Source organism: Saimiri boliviensis, chromosome 16, assembly GCF_048565385.1.
Source record: "Saimiri boliviensis isolate mSaiBol1 chromosome 16, mSaiBol1.pri, whole genome shotgun sequence".
Taxonomy (NCBI): Eukaryota; Metazoa; Chordata; class Mammalia; order Primates; family Cebidae; genus Saimiri; species Saimiri boliviensis.
The window spans coordinates 53,169,649-53,192,528 of NC_133464.1; the positions used below are offsets into that span (position 1 = coordinate 53,169,649).

At 32.2% G+C, this 22,880-nt stretch overlaps 1 protein-coding gene across 4 annotated transcripts in view; it reads right to left on the bottom strand.

The window, feature by feature from the left end:
- The window catches only part of PCDH17 (protocadherin 17), a 98,860-nt gene that overhangs the window by 55,864 nt on the left and 20,116 nt on the right, over window positions 1-22,880 (bottom strand). For 3 of the 4 annotated variants that reach the window (XM_003927192.4, XM_074387644.1, XM_074387643.1), the window contains 2 exons: window positions 7,815-7,873; window positions 7,508-7,680 (listed from right to left, as the gene is read on the bottom strand). In XM_003927192.4, the coding sequence (XP_003927241.1) occupies window positions 7,508-7,680; window positions 7,815-7,873 (232 nt within the window). The remainder of the gene's footprint in view (window positions 1-7,507; window positions 7,681-7,814; window positions 7,874-22,880) is intronic. The other variant, XM_074387645.1, reaches the window with a different exon arrangement.

The window sequence follows — 22,880 nt, forward strand, 5'->3', positions numbered from 1 at the left end:
AGGACTGCTTGAAGCCAGGAGTTTAAGAACAGCCTGGTCAATAAAACAAGACCCCATCTCTATAAATTTGAAAAATCAGCCAGATGTGATGGTGTACGTCTGTAGTTCTAGCAACTTTGAAGTCTGAGGCAGGAGGACTACTTGTGCTCAGGAGGTCAAGGCTGCAATGAGCTGTGATTGCAATATTGCACTTCAGCATGGGAAACAGAACAAGACCCTGTCTCTAGAAAGAAATAAAATGAAATAAAAAATAAAAACAAAATATTGTCATTATAATAAAACTTCAAAAGGAAAATCCTCTGATGTGTTGAGATATTTACTTGAAAGATACAATAATTACAAGGCAGGAGAGGGTACTCTTTGAGGACTTTTGGAAATACAGTAACAGCATTCCCTAATTTTAGCAAAAGTCATTGCTGTCCTTACTAAAACAAGAAGATTCTCAAAATCACAAGTCCATAGTAAATTATGCAACACTTGTTAGGAGGCTTTACAATGAGCAACAAATATGAGGATCATAAAATCTCTGTTTTCATGATATCTGCCTCTTGATTCTAGAAGCAGATGTTCTCACATGTGAAAATGATATTGAAACTTTTAAAGTTAGGTGAACTATGGGGCAGTTGCAAAGTTTGGTAAGCAAAAATAAACCACAGCTGCTTAAAATTTGGGAAATACTTTATCCAGAAATCATAAACCAAGATGAATTTTGAAACTCTTGAAAGACACCACAGGAGGGTGGGAATATTGAAACAGAGATGTTATTAGACAAACGCATTCTAGTAAAACCTTACAGACCTTGGAAATAATTGGAAGTCCTGGCAAATCATGCAGTTTCTTACATGTCACCTATGTGAATTACAAAGCATCTGTGTCTTTAAAACTTTCTAAGTAATTTTTTTCTGGCATTAAATATTCAGCAGTTTCTTGCTGTCCCCCATATACGAATATGATAGTAATTTTCTATTTTCTTCCTAAGACAAATTTACTATTAATAAGCTTACAGCAGCATTTCTTTTAAAAATTGTTTCAGAGACTGGCAGATGGCTGCTACAAGGAGGGACGAGGGACACAGTCATCTTGGTTATGTGGAAGTGGTTTTGTGGCAGGTCAGGTCTCACTAGCAGCTGAACAGCAGGCTTTCAAGACAACTATTTCAGCACTGACTGTGTGGTTAGGTTAAACATTAAAAGCTGAAAGAGCCAGTGCCCCTAATCAAAGTCTGGAATGTAATAAAAGCCCACCAAGAGTCTTGCCTAGGCCTTTTCTGGGCCTTAAAGCATGACAAGTTAACAAAGGAATTCTTAACAGGAATTAGTTACATAAAGGCAGGCTGTAAGTCAAATTAAACATTAGGATTAAACAGGTTTTACCAGGGGTCTGAAGAAACTTCCCAGACCTCCACAAACAAGTTTTACTGGGGATCTAAAGGAACTTCCCAAACCTCCATGATTTAGCAGGAGACAAAATGAGGGTAATCACGCCTCCACCCCTGCAGCACCTGGACTCATCTAGATTAGGTAAATTTACTGAGGCTCCAGAGGAAGGTATTCAGGACTCTGACGTTGGTTATAGATTAGAAGTTAATCACTTATGTCTTTAGACAAAGGCACACTTACACGTAGACATATAGCTTAGAAGGTATGTAAGCTCTGGAAAACTTTGTAATTTTGAGTGGGTCTGGCGATATTTTCCTAGGCTTCTCCCTGTACCCGGTTACAGAAATAAATTCTCTTCTTTCCCAGTTCCTCTGCATCTCGCTATTGGGACATAAGAATAAGCAGCTCAACCCTCTCTTTGGTCCTGGCACAGTTTGGTTGCTGTGTCTTATGGGAAGGTCTGGGAAAAGGCCTAGACTGCTTGATTGGAAGAGTCAGAACTGCAGTAACCATTAGGCAGACTAGAACACAGAATACTACCACTTTTTAATTTAGTGTCAGTTGTAGGGAAGATGGTAAAGTAAGTGGTTTGTGTTCAGCACCTTAAACCTCTAGCTCAAGAACTTCACACAATCTGAATGTGTGGTTCTGCACTCAACCAGGTGGGCACAAGCCTCAACTTCTACTTCCTTGCTACTGCTTTTTTAAATAGTTCCTTCATGGTAGAATACTGGTGATGGAAAGTTTCTTAATAGGTTTTATTTCCAAACACAATTAGAAATATGATGAAATTTCAGTCATTCTATGGTGAATTAGAAACAGAGAGTTGAGGGAGTGAAACTCAGAGCCTCCCCAACCCTCACCCCTAGGCAACTGTGAAATTACGTAACAAAGACTGCCCTCGTTTAGACTAATCAAAGCCTATTTTGATTATGGTGCCTGCCACTCCCCCGCCCCCCACTCCAAAGCAAAATTCAAATACTGACTTAAAGAAACAAACAGAATCTATTAGCTTTAGTTTCTGTGATTTTCTATAATGAAAAAAGGGCTATCCTTCAGAAATAAGTTTAGTTTTAAAACTGGAATTCACTAAAGCAAACCAAAGGTATTTGGTATTCCTATTACTATCAATTGTTCCTGGATTTTTAAAATTAGATTTGAATCAGGAGTTTCATTATGAAATGTTTTTAACTCAGAATGTAATTTAAAAAGTCAGATTTTCTAACAGCAGAGGCAGGAGAGGGAAGCCATAGAATTGAATAGAAAACTAGAAATTACAAGGCAAATAAATAAAATGAAAAAATGAGAAAGAACTTGAATGGCAATCCCTGGGAAGCAGAGAAGTCTTTGAATCCAGTCACAGGAGAAGGGACCAACAGCTGGCCACCCAACAAGGGTGATGTTAGAATTGTGATGTCCCCACCACCACTTCTGGCACAGGTTGTCAACAGAATTATCACATACACTTCTATTTCACTAGCTTCAGTCTTCAAGGAATTGGTTTCAGTCAATTATAAAGATATCAGAAGACTGATAATCCTTGGAAGATTGAGAACTATCACTAAGCCATCATTAAGAAGCTCAGAGAAATTGCTGGTAAGTATTTATGAGGACTGTAAATTTATTATTTAGAAATCAGTGGAGACTACTAAATTTTAGAAAATGCTTATTAAATCTTTTAATGAAGAAAAGTTGTTATGAACAATCAAGGCTTCTAATGGATAGAAATTCAAAGGTACAGTACTTACTTAAAGAAGCTAAAGTGTGAATAATATTCTGAGGTTTAAGAAAACATTAGCTTCACAAATTCATAAAAGTTGCATTCTTTATAGAACTATTTGTGGCTCTTCTTTACAGAAACAATATTATATTTATTTTCATTAGGTCTTGATATGTCAGTTTATCTTCTCCCAAAATATAAAATCAGTAAAATAATAGATAGATGTATTTTGCTCACTATTCCTTTCTTTAATTTGCCATTTAAAAAATAAACAATGGCTTATTAGGTAAAAATACCTTTACCTTTCTTAAGTAATATGCTATTACGGTATTATATAACTTCCAAAACATCTGAAATTTTTTAATCTATCCATCTAGCTACTATATTTTATAAAGGATGGGGGGAGTATGGAGAAAATCTAATTAATAGAAAACTAGGGCACAAACATGCAATAAAATGGAAATAGGCTAGGTACATTCTTTGAATTATTTCCCATCACACTAAAAGAAAAAATAACCTCTCTCTACTAAACAGTTTATTAACATTAAATCCTTAAAGCTGTCTTCAGCTATAATACAGTACATCATACGTTCAATTAACTGCTGAATTATTTTAAATTATTTGGCAAAAATAATAGGCAATACATTACCTTTGCTATGTATTTGGAATTAAACTAATGGTAGCAAAAATACACAAATACGAGAAACAGAACAAACAGAAAAAATTTAACTGCACAAAAGATGAGAAAAAAAGTAATATTTGAGCTAATAAAATCAAATCTCAAAAGGCCTGTCTTTTCCAAAGGAAAACCATTATTAACAAAGAAAGTACTGAAAATATGCAGATTATTTTTGAAATTGATTTTCATTTCTAAATTAAAGGAATATTTCAATTTAAATATAAAACATCATTTTTCTAAAATGAGATCATTTAAATTGGAAAACAATGTAATACAAAAATATAAAATATGCTACTACATTTTAATTGAAATCTGTGTAAGGCACAGCTACAAATTTTTAGTAAGAGAAAAAGACTGATAAACGGATCTCCTTTCTTTAGCTCTAATTTTTCTCATAATAAGAAACTTACTTTTGTTTTTTAGGATAATTTTGAAACTATTAAAATTAGGCTTTAATATTTGAAATCTATGTGAAATAATTATTTGGATATGGCTGTCATCATCTCTAATCTATAAAGAAATTTATATATGTTATATATGTGTTTGACTTAATTGTGGAATTGTCTTTCATGATGTTTTTCAAATAAAATAACTAAATATATTGATCAAGACAATAGCTACCTGCTTCTTTAACACTTTAACATTATTTCTGAGTAAACTGCTCATTACATGAATAGTATAAAACATTGTTTGAAAGGGCAGGCTTTCAAGGCATTTGTTTTTATTTCTATACTGCCCTCACTACTTATGACTGCAGAACATTTTAAAAAATTATTTAACAGTTACTTAATATCTACTGAATGTGAGAGTAACAGTAGTTTTCTATCTACAAATGCTATGAAAATTAAATAGGATAATGTATTTCAGGTACTGAGCAGAATACAGTAGTTCAATCAATGCATATGAGCTATTTTGATCTTCTTCTCTTTGGTTTACACACATTAACTCAAGTTTTTACTTACTTTTTGATGTTTATTCAATATCTTCTCATAGCAATGAGTCAAAATGGTTATTTGTCTCCCATTTGGAGACAAGGATGTGTGGAAGAGAGAAGAGGTAGAGCCATACCCAGACCTAGGATTAAACTCCAGCCTGCTGTGCTAGTTAATAAACTTCAATTTAGCTCAATTTTTATGTGTAAGATAAAAATAAAAACTTCTTAAAGTTTGCAGGTTAAAAAACCTAATGTTGAAATTAAGTTTGCATTGTTTAAGGTAAGTGGTAAGAACTCAATACAGTGTAGTCGCCTCCTCTAAATCTAGATAGACAGATACAAACAGAGATACTTGAAAGACAGGGGACTGCGACAGATAGATTAAATAGTTGACATAGGAAATGGAGATAGATAAAGAGATATAAAGCTGAGAGATAGAGAAATGGGAGATAGAGGAAGGAGAGGAGTGAAAGCAAAGGAGAGAAACATGAAGAGGGAGGGGGAAGAGAGAGAGGGAGATCACCCATCTGTAATTAGTTACATATGATTACATAAAGGCAGGCTATAAGTCAAATTTATTTTTGACATATCTGAATAATCTAACATTTCCTTACATATTCAAAGCATTAATAGATATTTATCAGATGAATGAATACATCAAATCAATGGATCAATCAATCTTTGAAATATTATTTTAACTAACTTTAAAAATCATGCTTTAAATTGGAAGTCATTCTTTTATGCATAATTCATAGATTACTTGAGTATCTTCTAGATTCATAACAATTTTCCTGTATTTACTAATAGGGATGTGTGGAAACTTCTTACTTTACAAGAGACATTTCTATAGGCATTCTTAATCTTAGACTGGCAATTATTTTCTGTGAAATATTAATTAAAATATATGCCACATTTGGCATTCTCTTAAGAATAATAATCACCTTCCCTAGATTTCAGTTTTCAATATCAAAATTGAAAAAAGAGCTTTTTAGAATAAACTACACTTTCATACATAATAAATAAGACCATTTTCTTTCTCTATAAGAGAATATACATAAAATTCACTCTAACCAAATACCTCGCTAAGTTAGTGGTTGGCAAGGAATTAAGCAGTTAATGTGAACAGCAGTTGTTTCTGTTGTTGTTGTTTGTGTTGATTTGCTCATTTTAAAAAAATTAACAGAGTTTCTCATAAAGATACAACAGTTTTTACTTACTTTAGATAGTTTCATAAATAGTAGCCAATCAATTATCTATCGATCATTTTATGTATCATACATAAAATGTATCATACATGCTGTGTATTTACATATCAAGATTCAACAATCTATTATTTAAAATGTGTCTTCAAGATTCGTATATGTTATCATATCACAGAGCTACAACTCATTATGACTACTTAAGTCACTTCAAGTAAACATACAAATTTTCAGAAAATGGAAATAGTAAGTATTCACATTGCTTTGGTTAAAAAAAATTGTAAAACGATATTGCAATATTAACACAGAAAGTTGCTATGTTAAAAGATCATGTAAAAAGTAATTGATCTAGCAATTATTTTTTAGAAAATAGCTTTTTGTGAGGCCCTTAAAATAAATTCAGTGTAATTGCATTTAGTGCAAAAATATTAACATATATTTTATACTAAATATATACTAATTTTGTTTTAAAAAATATAAAGAAGTGTATATAAACATGTATGTATATACTTATATATATGGGTGTGTTAATATTTGCATTAAACATGTTCATATGACTAGAAAACTTAACACTACATATGTTGATGTATGTATGATAGAACAAATTGCCCTACAGGCAAAAATTCACTTTCTATAAATCACTAATCAATAAATGACTTAGAGGTTAGGTTCACATATTTTAAAAGTAGTTTGTTATTCAAAACAACTGAAATAATAATAAGTGTAAATATATTTCAATACTATTAATATTCTGAAGACTATTACTATATCAACTAGTCTAATTAGTGCATTTGTAATTGTAAAATCTGATTTATACTACGAGTCTTTTCATTTTTTACAATAGAACATAAAAACCTATTCAGTTTTTAAGTCTTATACGTAAGAGTAGTTTAATTTACTTTGGATGAATCATTAGGAAACATTTTATTGTATTTGAAACAACAAAAACATTAAAATTGATAAAAAGCCATGAGATGAATAAATTAGAGATAAAATTTAACAAAAATATATATTTATTAAGACACATTTCTTTATTCTCTCTATCAGAGTAAAAAGTTCATGTTTATTTGATATCCACGTAGTCTTATATGTAAATTAAAAGAAAGTCAAAACTCTGATTTACCTATTACTCTTGAAAAATTATTTTGAAACTAAACATCCAAACAAAATAATAAACCAACAAACACTGGTAAGAGCTATAAAATTCCAATGATTTTGTTTTACCTAATAAGTCTTGAATTTACTAATTTTTATACTGTAAATTTATAAATATAACTATCTAGCTAATATACCATTTTCCTTGATAGTATAACCCAAAGTAGGAAAGGATAGGAAATGTCTATGAAATAAGAACCATCAAGAGACTTGGGTCAAGTTCTTCCTTTAGGATTAATGAACGATATCCATGGCCATCCTTTTATGTTTTGACTGTTACTGAATGGTTGCTTTTTGTCTGGGGCAACCTCAAGATTTGCTGTTTCTTTGATATAATATCCATGGTCCATTCCACTGTGATAAACTGCAACTCTAGTACTAATAGGTTTATAATGACTGCTTAAGCTTTTCACTTTGTAAGCATTGGAAGACTTCACTCACCTTGTTCAAGTGGTTGGCTTTTAGTTGAAGTAGTTTTCATCTTGAGTGCCTCCCTAACAGACATGTCACAGCAGGAGCCTTTGTTAGTGTCTTGGTCACTGTCAGCCTGATCACTGTCCCCGTGCCCACTGTCTCTCAGGCTGGCTCTTTCTGGGTCCTTAAACGTGGAGCTACTGAAATACATATAAAGAAAAAGAAGAGAAAGTGTTGTCTCTACTAGTTTGAATCTGAAGTGTAGTCTCTTGCAAAGCAATTTTGACACGAATGCAAATGGGGAAGCTGAGAAAAGTTATTTAATAGGCCTTACCTTTGAACAAACTGCTGCCTGCTGCCCATGTAATTGGGCTCTGCGGGAAAATTGTCTGTCTGTGAAAGAGAAGGAAAAAAATACGTATAGTTGTACACTGGACAAATCTCCTGCAGAGCAACAAGATTTCCTAGTGGAAAAATGATTAATAATTCAAAAATTCCCTTAATCTTCGGATTTGTACATTTTAATTAAATTGGAAATTGCTGACATGTAATTATGTACTCAGAACAATTAAATGATTCCGGTCCACAAATTACCTGTTGAAGTAAACAATGAGCCTGTCATAACTGGCATTCTCTTTTAGTACCAGGATGGATAACACTGTCTGTGTTGTTTCATTACTTAGATATTAAGATTGAATATTTGTGGGAGGAGTGGGAAAATGACCTAATTTCTCCATATTAAAAGTGTGAATTATTTAATAATACTCATTTTTAAACATAATTGCATCATCTGCTGGGATTCTATGCCTTTCTTGATGTAATATCATTTAAAGTCATCCACTCCTCAATTAAGAGATGCAGGGCCTTTTCTTCAAATTTGGCCAGTAATGGATACAAGCATATCACATATGGTTGAACTCATCTCCATAATTTATTCTCAGCTACATCCGAACTATGGAAATTATATTCAAACAATCCAGTGGAAATGGATTTCTATTTCACTTTCTAGTTATTAAAAACAAAGTAAAACAAAAATAAGAAAGATAAAAAGTGTTACTTAAAACATGAGCGTAAAGACATTGAGAAACCAGGCTTGTTTTGCAGTTGTTTTTACTGCTTCCAAACTGACGTGGAGGTCTGCCAAAAAGAACTGAATTCTCCTTGTATCATGGAACAGAGTCTTTTGGGAGAAAGAGACTGGATCTTTCATAGATTTCCCTATACTGTACATTCATACACATTACTTCTTCTTGCAGCTGACTCAGTGACAAAGCTTCTCCTGTTTTCTGCATCAGTTAATATCACGGCATTATACTCTGAAGCAGCTATGGGTTCCTACAAGATCATCCAGCATACAAGTATCAGTGACACGGGGAGGATGCAATTCATGAAGCAGAGGGCCCAAGGTAAGACTTAATGTAGTGCAATATGTGCTTTCTTTATTAATCAGGCTAATTTAAAATAAGATACTCTTTTTTTCTTCATCCCATATAGTAATATAGAGCATTTGGCTTTGTGAGCGATTACAAGAAAAGAACATGTGAAGAATGACAGTTTAAAGTATTATGTAAGTTTCAGTGTCAAGTTTGGGAACAGAAAAAGGCCTCACAAATTTCTTAACATACAACCTTTTTTGGTTTGTGCAAATGACCTTTATTAAAGTACATGCAATGATAAAGTGAGCAGGGTAGATTCATTGCTCACTCCTAATCGTCTTTTACTAGCAGTTGGTTGCAGACGTTTTCCATTAATGTATTATATCAATTTCTAGATTCACTGAAGCATCTTACTTTTAAAAAGTAATGGAAAACTGACAAAGTATCAGTTTTAAGGATAACTTGATGTTATAGTAATGTTAATAGCAGTAGTCAACACCAGTGGCAAAAATGTTTGCAAAAAAATTTTGAGAAATTTAAAAACTGTAATTACTTAGTCACTTCACATTTTAACTTAAAAAATCTAATTAATCCTTTGAATTGGTCAAACACATGTATCTAATCCACTATTGCTGTCAGTTGAGAGCTAAATATGAGTGTTTTAGAACACTTTAAGAAAACAAAATCCAAGTTATCAAAGAGACAGTAAAATGTAATGTGAAATTAGAAACTCTAATTAGAAAATATAAGTACTATTAAAAGTAGTGTTGTGATTTTAATGGTTTTAATTAAGTGAAGCCTCATAGGATGTGGATCCCTGTTCATTTAGACACAAGGAATTAGGCTGAGGAAACTTTTTTCTCTTGTCTTGATAGGAACAGTATCTAAAAAGGTTTGCATATTATCAAAATTCTAAGCATTGCTAATTAAATAAGAAACTTAAGCTAAGAAATAAAAACTTATTTCCATTGAATGAAGAATTATTAAAATTATATGCACACATACATGTATTTATGCCTGAGTATTTGATGAACTCTGGGCAATGATACTGCTACCAAATACTGTCCGAAGGAAGACAGAAAAACAAGAAAAAGAGAGAAAAGAAGGGAGTTCAGGGAAAACAAAAGAAAAGCCAAAGAAAGGCTGGGTGGGATGTCTCATCTCATGCCTGTAATCCCAGCACTTTGAAAGGTAGAGGCAGGAGAATCACTTGAGCCCAGGTGTTTGAGACCAGCGAGTGCTGTCAACATCTTGAGAACACATCTTGATAAATAATATTAATAATAATAAAATTAGCCAGATGTGGTGGTGCCCACCTGCAGTCCCAGCTGCTTAGGAGGCTGAGGTGGGAAAATTGCTTGAGCCCAGGATGTCGAGGCTACAGTGAGCTGTGAAAGCATCACCACTCCAGCCTGGGCAACCTGTCTCAAAAACAAAAATTAAACAAACAAGCAAATGTCTGAGAAAGAGAAATAAAGTGGGAGAAACAAAGGAAAGTTACATGAAGGAGGAGGAGCAGAGTGAGAGGGTGAAAAGAGGTAGAAAAATGAAGTCGGTTTCTAATTATAGAATTTCACAAAGTACAATTTTGAAAGTTTGTAATTTAATCACTAGCAGAGTAACAGAAGTTTACTAATAATGTCTGCACTCATCCATTAAAGTAGATAGGAATATGAGAGATTGTATGAGTATATAATTACCATAATGTAATAACCATTTGGTCTTTAACAAACATATAACTAATTCACTATTAAAATCACACTGGTTTAATAGAAAGTAATATTTTCATTATCTAGACTCTAAAGGTGTCTGAAAATTCATTTAAAGTAATCTGAATATAAAATAACAGTATTTGCATAGAAAAATAAAAAAGAGAAAAAAACCATATGTATGACAGCATCATTTAATTAGAAGTAGAAGAGCTTTCACATATTTTACAACACTAAACTCTAAATATTGAGTTTTACCTTGTCCATTTATAATTCTTAAATTTTAAGTCTTGGAAGAGAGTAGAATTTGAGGTCAGATACTTCTACATATTAGGGCTTAGCAGGGTAATTAAATATGAATATTTACAATGCTTGAAAACCTTGTCTTTCATGCAAGTGTTTAAGATCTCACCACTGCACCCCAGATTGGGCAACAGAGCAAGACTCTGACTTGTATGAAGCAAGAAAAATACAGGGCATACAAATTGGAGAGAAAGAAAAAAAAATTCACAGATGATATCATTGAATTCACAGATAACCTTGTTTAGGCAAAAAATAGCAAGGAGCCAAAACAAACAAACACTTCCTTGAACTAATAAGTAAATTAAGCAAGGTAGCTATATTTAAGGTCATCACATAAAAATCAATCATATTTCTGTATTCTAGAATGAACTATTGGAAACCAAAAATTTTGAAATCAATACACTTACAATAGCTCCTATCAATTAATTATTCAATAAATATTTTTTAAATGTATAGGATCTTTATGCTGAACATTATAAAAACAATGAAATAAACTTAAAGGACCTAAATAAGTAGAGAGATATATGTTTATGGATTGGAAGACAATTCAGACCCCCAAATAATGTATACATGTAACATAATTCCATGCAAATTCTTAGCAAAATTTTCTGTTTATTTCAACAAGATGATTCTTAAATTAATGTGAGAAAGGAGATGAACTATAATAGTCAAAACAATTTTTAAAAAGATGAGTCAACTTCTGAAGGAATTAAACTATTCTTTTTTAAGACTTACTATTGGGCCCAGCCTAGTGGCTCACCCCTCTAAGCACTTTGGGAAGCCAAGGTGGGTAGATTACTTGAGGCCAGGAGTTCGAGACCAGTCGGGTCAACATGGTGAAATACCCCTTATCTACTAAAGAAAAATACAAAAATTAGCTGGGTGACATGGCATGTGCCTGTAATCCCAGCTACTTGGTGGCTGAGGCAGGAGAATCACTTGAACCCAGGAGGCAGAGGTTGCAGTGAGCCAAGATCTCACCACTGCACCCCAGATTGGGCAACAGAGCAAGATTCTGACTCAAAAAGCAAGAGAAAGAAAAAAAAAAGACTTACTATTGAAGCCATACTAATGAAGTCTGCATATTGCCAAATGAATGAATACATACATCAATGGAACAGAAGACAGAAGCAGACCCACACAAATATGAACAATTGATTTTTGATGAAGTTGAAAAGACAATTCAATATGTAATTCAGTAGAAATGAACCTTACACATTACACACACACACATACAGTGTCTCTTTTTGCTTCTCTCAAACATGGAGCATAGACCTAGATGTAAATCATGAAACTAAAAGAATTCGTAGAAAACTGAGCAGAAAACCTTTGTGATATGGCACTAGGCAGTTGTTAGACAATATCTAAGCATGATCCACTGAAGAAAAAGTTGGACTTTATGAAATTAGAAATGTTGGTTTTACAAACACACTGTTAAGAGAATTTAAAAATGAGCCACAGCCCTTGAGTAAACATCTGTATGGTGTATGCAGACTATATAAAGAACTGTCAAAACTAAGAAAAAAAACAAACACTTGAAAGGCTTAACACTAAATCATACAAAATATATTGATGGTACATAAGCACATGAAGAGATATTTACTATAATCTGCAATTAGGAAAATCAAAATTACAATTACAATAAAATGACACTATATATCTATTAGATTATATGAAATTTAAAAACTTAACAATACCAAGTGCTGATGAGGATGTGGAACAACTAGAATTCTCATACATTTAGGTGAAAACACAAATTGGTACAGCTACCCTGGAAAACAATCTAGTTATTTCTTATAATGTCAAATGTAAATCTATCATATGACGCTGGAATCCTACTTCTAGGGATACACCCTAAAAAATAAAAACTATGCTCACACAAGATTCTGTATGTTTGCCCCAAACTGGAATCTGCATATGTTTCAAAAGGTGTATAAACAGACTATCATACATGTTCATGCATATGTATAATAAAATACCATTTAGTAATGAAAAAATGAACTTCTGTTGTAAGAATCCAAGTGAATCTCAAAAGCTTTGACTGAAAAAAATCAATCTTAAACATTCGCATACTGTATCATTCAATTTATAAGACTACTCATAAAAATAAGCAAAATTATTATGAAAGAGAACAAATCTGTGGTTGCTCAGGTTAAAGGTTAGGGAAAGTGTGATAGAGAGAGAGATAGCATAAGGAAGTTTTTAAGTATCTTGTTTGTTTCATGGAACAACACACATATGAACATTCATAGAACTATACACCTATGAAAAGGTTCATTTTACTGTAACTATTATTAAAAGCAAATGGTAATACCAAAATATACCTCCTGTGATTATCTGTATAACATGTATGTTGAGTATTCTTCTGTCTCAGAAAATAAATACAATACTACAAGTTATTTTATTGAATATTATCAGCAAATAGTGTTTCTGAATTTGACTGAGCCAATTATAAAACCCATGTAGAAATTTCACATTTATTTGGACAGAATAAAAATGGATTTGGATATAAAGATCTATTTAACCACACCAGCAAATCCAAGCAACAGATCCATAGCGCAAATGTTATTTAATTTAAATTTTTGAGACAGGTTCTCACTTTGTCACTCAGGCTGGAGTGCAGTGGCACAATCTTGGCTCACTGCAGCCTGGACTTCCCAGGTTCAGCCCATCTTCCTGCCTATTTTTTTTTTTTCTGTTTTTTTTTGGTAGAGATGGGGTTTTGCCAAGTTGCCCAGGCTGGTCTAGAACTCAAACTCATGAGCTCAAAGGACCTGCCCGACCTTCCAAAGTGCTAAGACTATAGGCATGAGACCGCACTCAGCTTTCAAATTTTATTTCTTTCAAAGAATTTATTTTTTTGTGTGCATCTCTGATTTACCCAGTCATAAAATAAATACTTTATGTAAAAATTTCAGATTGCACTTGTTGCAAAGTAGTAGCTTCTCTTTTGACCATAGGAAGGAAACATGGCTAGATCATGGAGGACTGGAATTTATCTTCAGAAATGGTGAATTGTTTCAATTTTCAAAATGCCACATAAAACTGATTCTACCTTTGGAAGTAAGTAGATGCCATACTTTGTAAAAACCCAAAAGACATGTAATACAAAATTGCCTCTGAGATGTATCAAAATGTATGCAAATGTTGTCAGAATAATTTTACAACTTTGGCAGCAAAATTAAGATAATATAATAGTATCTAAAATGTGGGGTTGTAAGTTTACATGAGATAATGTATGCAAATTTATTAGTTTATAATACAATTCTCATAAGTTTTTAATTTTTAAATTGTCTATGCAGCACTGTAATTATATGAAATAATGATAACTGGATGAGTATATGGTAAACTTTAATACAACACTTGGATTGCTATAAAATTAGATATCTGCGGGATGAGAAAAATAAAGCCTTCATCATTTTAAATCTAATTTCTAATGAATTTCTAAGAAAAAATATCAGAATACTAGGCTTCAAATATATCCCTGCAAAAGGAAGAGAGAAGAATAATGTGAGCAGTAGGAAAGCATTTTATGGTCAGTTTTTCATCATCATACATACCATTTAAGTAAATGCTGCTAGAATTCAATCTGGGATTAATTTACACATACTCTGATAATTATGTATCAGAGTATACACACACTCTGATGATTATATATGTATATAATTAACCTTGGTGCTAATTAACCAGAATTATCTTATGCTACCCATTATAGAGTAGCATATTACAGGTAGAGTAGCATTATATAGAGAGATAATACATATACATAATTATGTAGATATATAATGCTACTCTGTCTATATAAGATATATCTGTATAAGATGTAAATAACCTTCGTGCTAATCAGCCAGTATTATCTTATGTTACCCATTGCAGATAGAGTCATGAGATATTCAGGAAATTTCCTGTGAAAGGAACAATTCTGGCATAGAATTCTGACATTTCCAGAATTATTGGTGTGGGGATATAAGGGGCAGTGGATTATAAACTGTTAGCATTCTTTTGTATTTTTAGTAGACACAGAGGCTGAGGCAGGGGAATTGCTTGAACCCAGGAGGCGGAGGTTGAGATGAGCTGAGGTTGCATCACTGCACTCCAGTCTGACGACAGAGTGAGACTCCGCCTCAATAAAACCAAATCAAACCAACCAAAAAAACCCCTAATAGCATTCTTGAAGTCCTCTTGCCTTTCTCTATTTTTTTACCAAACTGGAACCTTTAAGACAGAGTCTACTACTCAGCCCAGTGGATACATTCATTTCACAGATGTACATTTAGCTTAGAACATAAGCAGTATCAAATCCAGCATCAATAACATAAAATTCACAATATCTGAGATTCAATCAGAAATTACAGGGCACGCAATAAACCAGGAAAATATAACCTAGACCTGGGAGAAAAATTAATAAAAACAGATCCAGGGATGAGAGAAAAGCTGATAGGATTAACTAATAGGATCTTAAAAATTTATTAGAAATATTAAAAATATGTTCAAGAATGTAAAAGTGAGACATGGAGAGTGTCTCCTTAAATCTTGTGCCTTAACTACCTCCCTTGCCTCACGTTAATTTTGGTCCTGAAAGAGAGAAATAGAAGATATAAAAATGATTCAAACAAAGTCTAAAAATAAAAGCTGTAGTATTTCAAAGTAAAAAATACACTGGATGGGAGTGGCAGCAGATTAGAGACTAAGGAATAAAAGATGCAGCATTTTGCAGCAAGTTCTAGAAATATTTGCCTCAATAATATAAATAGATGGTACTTAAATGTATTTTCTGCATTATCTGTTTAAGTTTTACATGTTTGTGTCAACGTTATTTTTATACATTTTGAATAAACTATAAAGACAAGTATGTCAAACACAAAATGATCTTCCACTGTTTGAAATATAAACAGGAAGACATTTTTAATTCTACTGTATTAATCTAGAATAAATGTAAGTATTTATGCCATTAAGAGACCAACTCATTTCTTAAAATCTATTTTGGGGGTTGGATGTGTAGTGAACAGAACAACATTTTTGTCTAAAAAATAATTGTTCTGATATGGTGTTAAATCCTATAATTATAAATTCAGTCAAACTTATATTTTCAGTGTTTTCCTAATCCAAGGATACAGAGACATAAAATTTTGAAAAAATCCCTTTGAGTTAGGGACAGCAGGTTGATTTCCTACCTTGACGCCATTGGGTTGAAAACTAAACAAAACAAGTTTTTGCCTTAATTCAAAGCCATTGCTTTTCACATTGATAACAAACATTCTGTTTGCAGTAGACTGAACACAAGGGAGTGTTAAGAGGTGAATAATTCACTTTAAGCCTTTTCATACCGACATTGCTTCTGATAGCTTTGCCTTCCACAGAATATATGGTGTGGTTCTTTCTACATTGCTGAAGTAGGCAACAGCATTTTAAGCCACCACTTATAAAGTTATCTGACAGCACCTATGGCTGTGGAATTTTTAAAGTGCATGAAGTATAGCAAAAACTGTATTTATCAGTGGTTTTCAAAATAATACATTTTATACAAGTATAGTGTGGGTGACATTTGTGCTTTGCTACTAAAGGCATAATAAAAACATAGGGTATTCTTACAATATTGAGCAAAACCCAGCATTCCTTTAAATTAAAAATGAGAGTACAGGAACAGCCACATCCTGTAAGCAAGAATTTTAAGTCTGCTGCTCAATGAGGATGACTTAGATTTTTTTTTTCTTAAAGTAATCTGGGTATATATTAAGATCTCTTGCAAATGCTAACTCTTTGAAATGACACTGATAACATTAATAATAACTGATGTGCCAGCATTTAATTATGTGATTTATGAATCTTGAAAAAATTTATCTTTGACAAGAACAAAGAAAACTGAAATTATCAAAAGGTAAGACGAACCCTATTTGTTATCTATGAAAGCACATAAAATAGAGACTGCCATACATCCCCTTTACATATTTGCTGAATCGTGAATCGCAGGGCTAACTGAGATGCCACTAAATGCTGGAAGTGCTTTCTCCTTGGCAATGGCAGAATGTTATGCCATGAGGACAGAAATTAAAATACTTAAAGACTGCTAACTCCAACATCCTCAAACCACCGATTCTCTTCAGTGTTGTCAGCCTCTTCATCTCAGCCCTATTCAAAACTCAGTCTTCCCTTTTTATTCCAGTGGCGGTGTAGGAGTAAATTTGAAATTCTTTTCTTTTCTGTTTTTTGCTATCTCTCAGACAGACTTATCTCTGGAGACTTTCCTCTGCTTTCTTCCTCCCATGCTATTTTTCCATCTCTATTAGGAATACTGAAGACTTTCCCCACTGAAAGAAATATCTAAAACTGGCTTCTCTGCCATTGGACCTCCTGGACTAAGAATTCAAAGGTTATTTGTGGCCAGTGAAAATTCATTACATTTCTGAAGCAGCTTTTTCCAATATTCTCAGCATATAAAGACAAAGAAAGTGAATATAAGGAAAAAAATATAAATTAGTGATATTACTTTACTTATTATCACTAAGAATGCAGAGTCTTTTGGTAGATATATTTTCTTAAAATTAGATATAATTCAATTTAAGAAAGCTGCTGAGACACAAAAATAGATTTGTACAAATTAAATTTTTATGAACGAGCCAGTTTTTAGTCTAATTTATTTAGCTGCTATGGACATGTTTGGAAACTATAGTTCTATAGTTGACATTATAAACATACATTTAGACTCAATATAAACTATATTATTTATAATGTCGCTAGTTAAATTCTGCACTGGGAGATTTAGAGTACAGTGTCTTGTATTAGGATCTACAAAAGAGTATATTACTGTAGCGATGTTTATTATTCATTCTTCTCAATTGCCCTAGTAGATAAAGTGGAGGTATTGTTCACATTTTTTTTCAAACAGAGAAACTACAGCTAAGTGACTTTCATAGATTTGTCCATCATATACCCAATTCATGATAGAACAAGGACAGTTGCCAGAGCCTGCCAGCACCAGTCGGTTGCTGTACTGCCTCTCTGAGATAATGGAGAAAAATAAGGAACCATTCCAGTATTTTTGGAAATAAGTTGATGAGAAATCAATGTAACTTGCCTTGAAAATACTTTTTACAATTAACTGTTACATAATAAACAAAACTAGAACTACTATCACCCTTAATACCAAAAAGATTCTTTGGATAAATCTGTACTTGTACATTTCTAAACTTTCATGTTATTGTTTTAATATGCTGACCATTATATGTAACTCTGATAACTAGATTTTTCTTTGATCAATAACATTAAAAGGCAATCATGGCCATTTATTATCAAATATTCTAATGCATGCAGTAATGCAGTAGGCTTAACCATATGATTACTTACCATCATTATACTCATATAAATTGTCAAACTAGACACCTATGAATACCTACCTTTTTAAATGCAAAAGAAATTTAATATGTTACATTTATTCAATCATTATGTAAAATTCCTAGGTAAAAAAAAAATAACTATTTTAAAGGGCGATCCAAATGTATAACAGACTACAAGTCTATTATATGTATTTCCATCAATTTATTTTTTCACAATATATTGAAATAAGAAATTTTATGAATACAATAATTTTGGTAAACACCATTCACCATTCTTATACCTTAAAATGTTAAATTGTCAATTAGAAGACAAATCAATTATTATTTAGGTAATGTTACCTTTGACAAATGAAATAAAAAAATTAACAAATTTACTTTTCTTTCTGTTTCGCATCAGTCTTTCAACCTGTCACCTTTGTAGGTACATTTTAATTCCTAATAGAAAAAAAACAAAATAAAACAAACGAAATTCAAGATGAAATGGACTGACACAATGCCTTTCTATTTTTTTCCCTTTAACTCTTAATAGGCATAAAGAATTTTTACTTTTTTATAACTATAAACAAGTCAGTCTACTAGCTAATCAACCAACACATTTTACAATAATTAATAAATAGTTTGGGTAAATTTTGAAATCCTCAACCTTCTACATAGGCTTCAAAGATAATTTACCAATTCCAACCAAAAAAGGAATGAAAGACAACCTCTGACATGAGGAAAAAATATTCCCAAATTTGAGGAAAAATATAAATATTAATCAAATTAATGAATATTAGATTTCTACAGTATTTATCACTTTCTCTCTGAAATATAAGGATATATATACCACATTTAAAATGTATGACTCAATGGAAATAGTCTATCTTTACTAGTGTTAACATATTTTTAATTAAATATTAGCACAAAATTAAACAAAATAGCTATACTTTTTATAAGACTGCCACTTAATATCTGCAAGCATCTTCAGTTTTTTCTTTGCTTAAAGATTTTAATTTTAAGAATTTTCTTTTAATGAAATAAGCAATCTTACTTAATGACAATTACTTCATGAGACAATAGGCCTGTGTTCTTCTATATCTAGCTTTAAAATAATCATTTTGATTTTGTTAGAAATTTTTATAATCTACATGGCGCAATTTTTACAGGCACACACAAACAAATGGAAAAATAACTTAAGAAATATTGGTAACAGTCATGCTTTACAACAATGGTTGTCTCATGGCCCATTATCTGTTTTTGAAAATAAAGTTTTATTGGAACTCAGTCATGTCCCATTCATTTACCTGTTTTCTATGGCTGCTCTCCTGTTTCAGTGGCAGAGTGAAGTATTTCTGACAGAGATTTCATGGACTGCAAACTCTAAAATATTTACTGTCTGGCCCTTAACAGAAAAAGTTGTTGACTCCTTATTTAGACAATGTAGATCTAGGTTCTTAATCATGTAATTAAATTTTTTACTCTGTACATTTTTATAGATAATATATTAAAGATGAATTTTTATGTATGCACTATGCTTAATTAGATCATAGTTTAGAAAAAACACAAATCATTTTCTTTCTCTGTAGGATGCAGACCTCCCTCACAGGATGTACATTTGGAAAGCACTTGATTGAAAAACTGTTCATATTTCTTTTAAGTGGATTTCAGTGTTAGGTGATTTGCAGCATGTTTATATTCAATTCCAAATAACTTAAAACTGTGGAAACAGTACCACCATGGGAACACCTGAAAACAAAATGCACTTCGACACATGAAGCTTCCTGAAGCATATTATAAATTCCTCTAGAGTGTGCTTAGGATAAAAGTAAATACCCGTTCTTTCCAGCAACATTGCTCTTCAGCTCTTGGTTACTTGGAAGGACTCACCCTTATACCCAGAACTTACTCTTTTGTATCTCATACTTCCTCACCTGTTTTATAGGATGATCTCACCACTATATTACAATATCTTCCAATCTATTTCCTTTTATCCTCACCTCTATAGGTCCATTATAATTATTTCTTTCTGTGGATGGGGAAACTAAGGCCTATGGAATTTATGAAAGGTTGGTGAAGGTTTCAGTATGAGTAAATAATATGAACAAGTTTCTTTTGACTCAAATTTTGCACTCTTTCAAGTATTATATGATTCACCTAGCTTTTGTGTGTATTGTGTTTTCTATTCTTTCTATTCTATTCTATTTATCACTGTCACATCTATTTTACAGATTTATTATTCTCATTCTAATTAACACTCCCTACAGTTTCTAATACCAGGTCATACCCCCTGGAATGGTTTTGTTCCTAACTATTCAGCAGTGAATTAGATGAAATACAAATACAAGCAATGAGATCTACTAGACTGTTTTGACTAGAATAAAACAATAATCAGAACCATTTCTATGATTAAATCTGAGAATTGATTTAACTAAATAAATTTAATAAAACTAAGTAAATTTAATACATTAAATCTGAGATTACATCTGTGAGAATTCTGGGCTGCTCTATAGTATCCAAAATTTGTGAATACTTTTACTACGCAGGACCAAGCTAGAGAACCTCTTGAAACTACTGCCAGGTTCCTATTTGAAAGCCCCTGTGGCAATGTGTCATACATAGGTCACAGCATAGTTTTTAATGTTTAATATATCGAAGGCTTTAAAAATTCTCCTCCAGAGTGATCTGCAATCTAGGAACCAAGTTGCAGTACTTTATAGCAGCAATTATTCATACTATATAAGTTCTCAAACTCTATAGCTACCTCAATATGATAAACACATGCCAATCATGAGATCCCAAGTGGTATAAAAGCATGAACCCTAAACTTTGAATCCAATGACATTAGTTCTATGTTCCTAGCTGGCTGTAAATATGTGAATGAAATCTCTGTACTTCAATTTCCTTATAAGAAAAGAAGTATAAATGGAATCAGAAGCAATTGTATGCATCCAAATTTCTAATATTCTTTATACTACAACAGTTCTTTGGTAGAAACTTCCCCTCATTTTCTCCCTGATGTGAGCTTTCCTTCCTGCAAGGTATCCCTCCATAAAAAAGAAATCACAATTTATAGAGAAGACTTAACATTTTTCCACTTTAGAATTTACTTTGTTATTTTAAGTTTAAAATATCTAGAAACCACTTTTTTGAAAATCCTCTACCAAAAGCTTGTCACTTTTAAAATCATCTATTAAAAATTAAGCAAAGGTGACCAAGCCTGGCTTAGAGGGTGCAAAATGAAATGTATAATAAAATTAGTTAGCATTCCAGTAAAATTACTTTTTTATGATCATAAGTGTTCTTGAATAAAAGCCTATTCTTATGCAATTGCTAACATTTAGGCCAAATGAAATATTGTTTTTATAGAGAATATGTCTGCCCATCGGTATCCTAAAGTTTAACTGCACCAGAATGCTGTATGTAATTTGCTTTTAACAACAATAATAATATGTGTTAACATGTATTTAGCACTTACTGTTGATCATATTCTTTATATGAATAATTACATTTTATCTTTAATTTTTACAACCACCCTATAGATAGTAAATGTTATGCCTTAACATAGCAGAAAACAACACAAAAAAAAGATTCAGCAACTTCCTGTGGATGGCATAGCTAATATATATATTTTTTAGTCAGGAATCTTAAAAGCAGAATCCCAGGCATAGTGGCTCACACCTGTAATCCCAGAACTTTGAGAGGCTGAGGTGGGCAGATCTCTTGACCCCAGGAGTTTGAAACCAGCTTGGGCAACCCAGAAGAACTCCATCTCTAAAAAAAGTACAAAAGTTAGCCAGGCCTAGTGGCACATGCCTGTAGTCCTAGCTACTCAGGAGGCCGACGTGAAAGGATTAAAATGAGCTGATACTGTGCCACTGCACTCCCAACTGGGTGGCTAAGTGAGACCTGATCTTGAAAAAAAAAAAAAAAAATCTAAAGTTAGCAATCTATCTATCAGAGAGTAACTGATTAAATGAATTTTAATATATCCATTGACTGGCCTAGAATTCCATAATTAAAATAATGTAAAACTACATTATTGACATGAAAAAATGAAATAGTATATAATTTTTCATAAAATTTTAAGGAAAATGCAGTTTAATATGTTGTGTTTAGTGTATACAACTTTGTATAAAATATATAATTGTGTGTTTCCGTGCAGGTGCACAAGAATGAAGAAGTAGAAAGAGATACAGGCTCACAATACTTTTTTTTCATTTTGTAAGCCAATCCTCTTTCATATTTTAGAATGATATTTTGATGTATATGTCATGTATTATCCATCCCAGCAGGGACTAGTAGAACACCTCAATATTAAACATACCAATATCTCTGCAGTGAAAAATCTTGATATCCACAGTAGGTAGAATAAATACAAATTATAAGTAATGTTAAATCAGTCAGGTCTGAGTCTTTTGAATTTTATAATTGGAAAGAAAGAATTACAGATTTAGTCATGAAAAAATTAACAATAGTCCTGTTTGAATAGTAAATTATAGGCAGTTTAACTCTATAAATGCAACCTTCTGTATCTTCAGTCCACAATTATATAACGAGTTCTTCCTATACACTAAACACTGTTCTAGATATTTATTTTATTAGAATGTTTGCCATAAACAATACTGTTTCTTAAAATTAGGAAAAAATAGAGTCATAATTTTGAAAAAAGTGAAAATTAAACTCAGACACATATTTGAAA